Source organism: Trichechus manatus, unplaced genomic scaffold (genome assembly GCF_000243295.1).
Source record: "Trichechus manatus latirostris isolate Lorelei unplaced genomic scaffold, TriManLat1.0 scaffold00053, whole genome shotgun sequence".
In the NCBI taxonomy this organism is placed as follows: domain Eukaryota; kingdom Metazoa; phylum Chordata; class Mammalia; order Sirenia; family Trichechidae; genus Trichechus; species Trichechus manatus.
Window position 1 is genome coordinate 9,877,241 of NW_004443989.1, and position 9,975 is coordinate 9,887,215.

General features: G+C 53.6%; 1 protein-coding gene across 1 annotated transcript in view; it reads left to right on the forward strand.

Moving 5' to 3' along the window:
• FOXC2 (forkhead box C2) overlaps nucleotides 1-229 on the forward strand; it is a 1,519-nt gene extending 1,290 nt beyond the window's left edge. Inside the window, 1 exon segment of the mRNA XM_023732513.1 lies at nucleotides 1-229. This exon segment is cut by the window's left edge and continues 98 nt beyond it. Within this exon segment, the coding sequence (XP_023588281.1) occupies nucleotides 1-229 (229 nt within the window).
• The last annotated feature ends 9,746 nt before the right edge of the window (nucleotides 230-9,975 follow it).

Sequence of the window (9,975 nt, forward strand, 5' to 3'; positions counted from 1 at the left end):
CAACCACAGCGGGGAGCTGAACCACCTCTCCGGCCACACATTTGCGGCCCAGCAGCAAACTTTCCCCAACGTCCGGGAGATGTTCAACTCCCACCGGCTGGGCATTGAGAACTCGACCCTCGGGGACCATCAGGTGAGCAGCAACGCGAGCTGTCAGCTGCCCTACAGGTCCACGCCGTCGCTCTACCGCCATGCAGCCCCCTACTCCTACGACTGCACAAAATACTGACTCCCCCGGGCCTCCCCTGCCCCCGGCCCGCTCCAGCTTCGCTTCCCAGACCCGGCCCTCCCAGACAGTTAAGGCTGCAGAGACGCAAAAAGAAACCAAACATGTCCACCCACCTTTTCTCAGACCCGGGAGCAGAGAGAGCGGCGCGCCAGCCCTCTGAGAAGCTGCAGGTAACTTTAATTCGCCGCCCCGTTTCTGAGATTCCAGGAAGTGCCTCTAAACGGGTGAATGCTGATTTTTAAATCCCCCTCCCCTGCAATGTAAGCAGGATGGCTGTGCTCGGCTCCTCTCGGGGTTTCAAAAAATTAAGTTATGGACCAAATCCCATAGCGACCAGTAATGACTTTCTGTAGCGACCCACATAGATGTATGTATGTGGGCCTCTATAGATAATGTACGTGCTGTGTGTAATTTTAAATTTCTCTAACTGTGCTGTACAAATGTGTGGATTTGTAATCAGGCTATTTGTTGTTGTTGTTCAGAGCCATTAATATAATATTTAAAGTTGAGTTCACTGGATAATTTTTCATCTTGCCCAACCATTTCTAACTGCCAAATTGAAGCAGAGAAACTTAGGCGGTTTTTTCCCCTTGTACAATTATGCAATATAATTCTCTTCCCAGCTGTAGGTCTTTTACGAAACAAGAAAATAATTTATTATTTTTGTTGTCAGTGGATAAAGAAGTCAAGTATCTGATACTTTTTATTTACAAAGTGTGATGGTTTTGTATAGTAGAGTTCACCCTGAGCATTCCTAAAAGAAAGAAAAAAAAAACTTTCAAAAATTTAACTTCACCTGTGTTTGTCTTACGTGGTTTAATTGTTGTACTTACCTTAAAATAAATCCGTGTTGTTTTTCTGCCCAAAATTCGGACAGTGTGTGTTCTTGCATTTTTTAAAAATGAGGTGTGTTTGCAAACCCACCTGTTTTGATTATTTTTGTTATACAGGTGAGCATACGTGTAGTCTTATACAGCTCATCACAGAAGAGTGATATTGAGTATGGGAAAAGCTTTTTGATTAATTAAAAAATCCCACCCTGGCCAAGAGAATCCAAGTCACTGGCCGGTTGGATGAGGCCGACTGAAGGACTTCATGGAGGTCGTTTGCTCTGATGCATTTTGTTAAATGCAAAAACAAAACAAAACAAACAAACAAAAAAAAACCATGCCCATTGTCAGAACAAACAGTGCTACTCCATCTCAGTTTCCAGCCGTCTCCAATTTAGGGGACAGGATAAACATTTCCCGTTTGGGAACTACAACCAAGGGGAAGTCCTGCTGTCCCTCTCCCCTGAAATGCGGGCTTCCTCGCCCACTTCCATGGGTCTCCAGAAAAGAATATGAACTGGGCCAGCGAAGGTTCAAAGAGAAGTCCACAGCATTTCCCTCTCATTCAGCAGTGGAAATCAGACCTCTGTACTTCGGGATTTGATTTAGAAATCCTTTCCAGCATCCTGCTCAAAAATTTCAAAACCTTCATTGCCCTTCAAAAACAACTTACAATGCTTTTGTGATGCTAAATGCCTCAACTTTGCAAGACTTTCAAAAACAGGGAGACTATTTTTCTTTTTAATTGTGATTTCTTGTCTTTTAAATTTTTGAATAGCAACATATCCATGGTGAAAAGTGGCTAGGGAGATGGCTTTATTCTTTTTCACTGACTGAACCCCACAGCTCCCCCACTGGCTTCTGAGTGTGAATTTGGGGGCCAGAGCTTCACTAGCCCCTACCCCAGCAGGTGAGCTATACTCTGCCAAGGTAAAGTTCCTTGTGAACATAACATTTCAGGTGGCGAAGAGTTTCCAAAAACTGATTTCGCTCCATGCGGTGGCATTGCACCTAACCTCGCTGTTGTTGTTGTGGCTGTTGATTTAAACATGGCATTTGGTCTTTATGCTTTGCTGAAACAGACTTGGGAGAAAGTTCGAGGCATACCCCCCTCCCCGATATGTGCAATCCCTGATTCTTTCAATGTATATTATCAAAAGAGGCAAGTGAGCAGGACAGGTTTTATCCCTTTTCATTTTCCTTTCCATAGCTCACTGAAGAGGGAGTCCTGTGCCAGCATTCAGCAGGCCCCCCAGGCCACACATGCTTTGGTTGGGCAAGCCGACAAGGAAGCAAAAAAGAGAGAGGGAACCTCTCTGAGCTGGGGAGTGAGGTGGCCTCGAGCTGTTCACCCACCTGGGCCACTCGGTTTCCTTTTGCTCCCCCTCTCTTTAAGCTGTTTGCCACCAGAAAAGACTACTGTATCCTAGATCCTGAGCAAGCTGGGTTCCTCCTGCCCCAGATGTTCCAAAGATGCCTTCCTGAAAGCTTGACCTCATCTTAAGATTTGGAACCCTTGGTTTTCCTGACGAGGCCTGAGACACACGTAGAAAATCAAGGCGCTAGAGGCGTGGGGTTGGGGTGGTCTGAGACCCGCGTAGCTATTGAAATCGCACTGGCTTTTGCATCTTTAGGAAGGCTCCCTAAAAAACCGGCAGCTCGGTGTCCCCCTTGGAGGCAGGGCGAGGGGCTTTCCATTCGACTGCAACGTGACCACTTTGGGGGGTCGTATTTGCGGCTTGATTCAGGCATCTGGAAGCGGCGACTGGTGAGCCAGGACCCTGGGAGGTGTAAGGCCGCGTTGCTTCGGCACCCACCCCGGGACCCCCGAAGGCGTCCTCAGTCGAGGCCTCGGGGGCCGGGATGGGTGCGGGTGAACCGGAGGCCGGGCCTGTGTGCTGCACTCGGAGCTCGGCTCAGCTCCGGGCGGTGCGAGGTGGCCCGGCAGACGTGCGGACCTCGGGCCTGACGCTTACCCTTCTTGGGGCGTTGTTTGGCTGCGCTCCCCACGGGCGGTGTGGGAAGACCCGTAGAGCCAAGCTCTGAGCTGCGCGGAGTCGACTCGCCTGCCCCGCTGCCTTGGCTCTCAGCTGCGCCCTGCGCGTCTGCTGTGGCGCGCGGCTCAGGCTGTCGTCGCTCGACGTTTCGGCTTGGCCCCTTCCTTTGGCCCTCGGTGCTCGCGAGGCCCAAGGCCTCTGAGGGAAAGGGAAAAGGAGGCAGGCTGCGGGGACTCGAGGGTGGGCGGCCTGCGGGAACGCAGAACGCAGTTTGCGTGAGGCAGTGTCTGATACGAGGCTCCTTCCTTACCCAAGAAGAAGACAACGGCTCGGAGGTCGCAAATAGATTGCAAATAAAATGAAAGCAGCTCAGACATCACGGCCCACGGCAAACACCTCCTTTTCCCTAGAGTTAACCCTGCGGCCCCCGGGCTGGCCGTGGCTGGGTGGACTGCGACTGTAACCAGGGTCCAGTTTGACAGGATACCGTGGCCTCAGAGTGTTCCCAGAGCCGGAGAGGCTGCAGGCTAGAGTGGCCTGTGTGCTCCGGTTTCTTGGAAGATCCAAAGGCGCAGCCCCAAGCTCACCGCTATCAGCGAGAGGGGCGTGGCAGAGGCCTCTCTCTGAGAACCTGGCTGGCTTCTGCGTGGCCAGGCGGCCCCCACTGCCCTGGATCAAGTGGCCTGTCCCCACAGATGCCAGATTCGGGTGACTTGCATCCCCGAATGACTCCAGCGTTGGGCTAGAATTAGAAGACCCCATCTGCTGCATAACCAGGCCACGTCCCCTCCCTGGCCTCCCTCTTCTCATCTGAAAAATGACCGGGTCAGTGCAGGCTGTAGCAGGCCCGCCTGCACCTTTCTTCCTGCATAGCGGGGCTCCTGCCCTGTGCCCTCCATCAACCGGCTGCCCTCCCCCGCGGAGATCAGAAGTTAGAGGGAGGAGAAAACGCAGGGGCCTGGGAACTGCTGCGTTTGGCTCATAAATCCTTCGGGGAGCATCTCCTCCCTCTCCCCAAGCCTCCTGGGGGTCACTACTTGACACACTGGTGGGGAGAGGGTTGTGAGCTGCACTCCAAGCGCAGAAAGCATAGTTCCCAGCTGCCCCTAAACCAAGCATCCCTCATCCCCACCTCCAAATCCAAAACAGGAGGATGAGGGTTTGGGGCAGGTTGGCTGATGGGAATTTATTGATAGCCATCAACCTGAGCTGGTTTCAGAGAGACCCCGCGAAAGATGCCCATTAATTAATGGGTAGAACAAAAGAAGGTGCTGGGATCCTGAGCCTGTGCCTGGTGGCTCAGGGAACGTTTGCCAGTGTCCCCCCCCCCCCGCCCCCCGGCAGACACTACTGTCCACTCTCAGGACGTGATGGGTATGGATACATAGAGATCTGAGGTTTCACTCCTTAGGTGCAGACCTGATACAGATGGCTGGGGGGCTGGGGGGCTAAAGTCCCACCCCTCAGCTCCAGGTGAACAGGACCCCGCTGGACTGGCACCTCCACACCCTGCCCTCCCCTCAGTGAGTGCCTTTGCACCACATACTTGAAATGCTTTCCCAAACTTAGAGAAGCATTCCCTGCCTGCCTCTTTCTTGCGTGGTCTCGGCTCACTAAGGGGTTTAAAATGTTTGCTTTTTGAAATAGGCATGTAAGGAAGCGGGTGGAGGGCTTCAGGGGTGCTGGAAGGCCAGCAGCCATGGTGAGGGACAGCCTCCTTTGTGGGGAGATGCCACCCACCTTTAACTTTTGCAAGCCTTTACCTAGCCTTTTCTGCATTCTTGCCCTACAGCGAAGGCAGAAAGAGATACCTTGTGTAGACTTTGATTCTTTGCCTCTCAACCACGGTGCTATGGTTTTTCCAGTGTCAGGCTTGCGGGGGATTAATCTTGGGGCCCTGCGTGTGTGAAAGGCTTAAATGGGGGACGGGGGCTGGCGGGATGCCAAGGGTGCTGGTATCCAAGGTCCTTTTAAGGGAATGGAGCTGGGGGCCATTGGGAAGGGGTCCTTGTCCCTACAGTCTCTTGGGGTGTGGCTTTGTGCTCTGGGGACCTCAGTCTGTGCCCGCCTGGCTGGGAGATGGGGGGAGGGCAGAGTGGCCGCTTTGACCCAAGTCTCAAAGCCCTCAGCCCTCCCCTTCCCCAGCTGCCTCCCCAGCCCCAAATCTCATTCTGCCTGGAGTTGTTTTTATGGGCAGCTGAATCTGCGGTAACCAACTCAGGCCCTTACCAGCAGAGTTCATAGGACCTCCAGTATGTTACCTAACTGTTCTGGGCTAGTTTCACAGCTGAAAAACAATAAGCTCATCAAGTAGGTTATTGTGAGCGTTAATGAACCTAACGTATGTTGGAAAAGTGCTTGCAATAGTGCCTGTCCGCAGTGAGGACTCACTATGTTAGCTGTTAGGAATGGTCTGGATAGCTGAAGAGAAAGGATTCTTTGATCTGAGTTCCCTGTATGCATTAGGCTAAAACGCTTGAGGGGAGGGCACGTGACCTAACTGCGCCTGTTTAGACCCTTTAAATAATTTCTGGGAACAAGGTGAGCTATAAATAAGGCAGCGATTTGGAAAATCCTGTCCAGCTCTCTGGGCTTCTCTCTGCACCATCATCTGACTCCACCAGCCATCAGTGTCCAAACTCCAGGCTGGCCCCCCACCTCACAAGAAGCAGCCGAAGACTCTGCCCCTGATCTTTTCCAAGCGATAGGGAAGGGGGACTTCTGAGTTTGGGTGGCATTCCTAAGTGAGGATCCTGGGGGTTTCCATTTACAGAATGCCCCAAATCTTGACGCTTTGGAGCTGCTGAATATTTCTTCTCTCTGGGGAGCCTCCGCTACCCCCCACTGTGCAGAAACCACACTGTCTCTGAGCCCCTGTGGCCGACTGAACATGTCAGACTGAGCATGTCAAAATGTGGAGGACCTGCTTTCGAAGCCGTTTACTACCTCTGTGATCTCAGGGTGTTCTGTGCCTAGCCACAGTTTCCTTATCTGTAAAATGGGGGAATTCATCACCCCTACCCCCATAGTTGCTGTGAGGGTTAGTGAGAGAACTTCCACAAGGCCCTTAATGTCCGCACATGGTACCCATTATAATAGGACTACTTTCCTGTCTTTGGAACACTTTTCCATGTGCACCTTAGGCGAGTGAACTTCCTGGGCCTCAGTTTCCTGGACTGCAAAATGGGAATGACAAAGGTTTCAACTTCTTAGGGTTGCTGTCAGGATGGAATGACTTAGTGGTGCTGGCACATAGCCAAAACAAACAAAACACCCAAACCCTTTGCTGCAGTCTATTCCAACTCACAGTGACCCTATAGGACAGAGTAGAACTGCCCCATAGGGTTTCCAAGGAGGGGCTGGTGGAGTCGAACTGCTGACCTTTTGGTTAGCAGCTGAACTCTTAACCACTGTCCCACCAGGGCTCCTGGCACATGGCACATAGCAGTGCTCATCAATATTTATTTATTAATCTAATTGTTAGTATTATCTTCCTGAGCGTTTTCAGGTTGACAGAAGAGTGACTTGCCCAAGTCCTGCGTCTGTCTTTCCACCCTCACCCATCTCACACGTACTGCACTACCATACAGTAGAAATCTACATCTATATTACATATAATTTGTTAGTTGTCTTTCACACTTGGAAAAGTGATGCAGATATTTGGAGAGATGAAACAGGTAATCGCTAGCTGGTGCACGGAGATTTTTTTTTCTCCGGTGGAGCTGGGGAAGGATGGACGCAGTTTGTGCGTCTGCGGGGGAGGGGGAGGGGCTCCTTTTTTTCCTGAGGCCTCTTCATTCGCGTGGTGCGTGGGATCCGCCCAGCCTACCCAGGAGCACACCTCTGCGTCGTCCCGGAGCTGGGAATGGAGCCAACCGCCCACATCTCACAATGAACCCGGTTTCTGCTTGGGCCCCAGCGTTGGAGGTCGTTCTGAAGTACCAGGGCCGTCGGAGGTCGCGGGGCACCCACTTACTACGGAGACGAACGCGCTTCTCTGAGAACCTGCAGGGCACTTTCAGGGTGTCCCCATCTGGCTGTCTGGGACAACACCTCCGCCCGGCTGTCTCCCCAGCTCGGCTGCCCTCCACTCGGCCTCCAGTTGTCCTCTCCCAAAAGAGCTTCCGCACGAGGGCGCATCCGCTCTCAGACGCCAGGACCCGTGCCATGAGCTCCCCGGAAAATCTGCCCCAGCGCGCGGCTCCTTCCTCTGGTGGCCCCTTCCTAGGCTCAAGTTACAGACTCTTCCCCTAGGAGCCCAGGAGACGTACCCACGCCGGAGCCCGAGCGGGGCTGAGGCTCGCCGCGGGAGTTCGGCGGCTACAACCTCCCGAGTCGTAGAAAACGTCTGCAAATGCCCTGGGCCGGGCGTCCCTCTCCAAACCGCGATTAGAACGCGGGTATTTTCTTTCTTTACTGTCCGCGCCCCGCCCACCCTCCTCTAGCCTCGCAGGTCCCCGCCCGCGTCCCGGCCCATGCCCAAATACAGCGGTGTTTATTATTGCACGAAGTCAAGCTAGGATCTGCTTTAGAGTTGAGAAGACTCGCTGGGGCGGCGCGCATTTCCGGAGAGGCCAGGCTGTGTGTGCTGGGCTAAGGGTGCCCGGGAAGATCCTGGAGGGGCTGTACGGTGCGAAGGTGGGGGTGGGTACAGAGTGACACCCGTTTGTCTCTTGGCTTGGGTCGAGTAGAGCGGGCCGGAGCTGGAGCCATACTTGAGCTTGCCGGGGTTGCGCTGATCTGGAGAGTCTGGTGGGCTCTGGGGCACTGTGGGGCTCGCGGGTTGCAAAGGTGCGGTCATTGTGTTTCTCTTCACCCCAGGGTTGGAAAAAAAGGGGTACCCGGAAAGAGCTAGGATTCCTGAGAGAGAGAGAGAGGACAATGCCCCGCCCCCTCCTGGCTAGAGGGCCCCTGTCGGGACCTAGGCCTCACCAGGCCTGGCTTGGCCTAAGTCAAAGTTGCAGCGCCGCGGAGGGAGGCCTGGGGGTGTCTCAGGGCCGGGCCTCGCGCTGCCTCAGGCGACGCCTGCACCCAAACCGGTTTTTCGACCCTGATTGCGACTTCCTTTTCGGTATTTCAAACTTGCTGGTTCCCTGCGGTCTATTTACTCCGCAGCCTTGGTATCGGGGAAACCCCCAGACACGTGGGGGGTATTTTCTGGCCTCCTCATTGTAGAGTGGGCTTCTCCCCTGCTTCTCTGTGTTCCGGGGTGACCTGAGGCTCACCGCTAGTCCCCAGGCTGGTGCCGCCTTTCAGAGACAGTGCTAGGACCCCCATCAGTGCGCACTCATCGCCTCTCTCCTGTCTGCCCTGGGCACTGCCCCAGCCATCTCTCACTCATCTGGTCCTCATCCACCCCCCTCCTCTTTGGCCTCGCCTCCTATTTTACTCAATGAGACGCGAATTCAGTTACACTGCGTGTTTTGTTTTTTCCTTAAAAAAATATTCATCAGCGATCATAAACAGGAACTAGTCACGCTACATGTCACCCGCCCCCCCACCCCCGTTAACGCGGTGGACTAGGGGGAAGAAACCCCTCCTTCTCAATCAGCATCCTCACGATTTTTTGATTCAAACCCTGACGTGGCTAAACGCAAAACAAGAGGGGAGGGTTGCTTACACCCCAAGGTGGGTGGGTGGGGGAAGAGGCAAGCAGGCTTCCCAAACGCTAAATGTAATCACGGGCCAGCTGCGTGCACTTGTAAAGTTGTTATAACCCCCCTCCTTGTTATAAACAGGAAAGCGCAGAATATAAAGCAACAGACCCGCATTCACAAATACCAGCTCTCCCGCGTCAGCTGCCAAATTCCCCTTTTATGGTGTTCTTCGCTCGCAACCTCAACCGGACCAGAAAGACCTTAGTTCCAACCCCCCACCCCCACCCCAACTCTCCAAACGGGTTTATTTTTAAACCTCCCTCAACCAAGCTATGGACCAGGTACCCCACACCCTCGCCAGCTCCTCAGTGCCCTAGACTGGGTTCTAGAGAAACTGGGCACCAGGAATAAGCTCATCCCCTTCCGCAGATGCCCCGGGAGTCCCGGAAGCCCCCCTTTCTTGGGGATACTAGGCCCCTAGAGAATGCTCCGGCATATAGGGCCTGATGGGTATCTTTCCAGGGAGAGCTGTGTCCCCTTCTCATCAGACACCCCAGCTTCTTGGATGGACACGCCTCCTTCCTCCCTACCCCACCTCCCAAGATCTCTAAAAGCTTTCAAGGATCTCAGAAGACATTTTACGACATGGTGCCATCTCCACATCTCCTACTAAGCCCGTGAAAAGAAAAGCCCCTTTTGTGGGAGGCCAGCCAGGGCTCCCCAGGTCAGGCGGAAAAGCCACCCCTGCGCCCCCTCCCCACCTCCACCTCTCCGCCCTGGCCCACGGACCGCACCGAGCCACCGCGGTCCACATCCTGCCTTCTGACTATGTGTGCTTACAGCGTCAAGGGGTGGACGTGATATTTCAAACATCAGATCAGTGCGTTTATATATTGGGTGCCCGGAAATTTTTCCAAATAAACACAGCTTGATTCAACTTGGGTGGGCGGACTTATCAACAGACTAATTCTATAAACAAATGAAGGAATAGCCCCGAAACCGATTGGCTGGTATCAAAAAGACACGTGGAGGGAAAAGCTTGGAGTTTTTCAGCAATGAAATTTTAATTAATGTGGGTGGGCTGAGAACACAACGACTGTTTATCATAGACAATTTATTTTCCAGCGCTAAGTCAACATATAATAGCAAACTTACAACAATTATTTAACATTTCTAAGGCCATGAAGGAGGGCCAGAGCTCGGCGCGGCCGGGGAGCGCAGCAGAGCGGGAGGCAGCGGTGCAGCGGGCTCCCCGGGAGGGCTCTGGTGGCTCGGGCCGCGGTCCCTGAGCCGCGGGGAGCGCAGCGCCGGCTCTGCGCGCC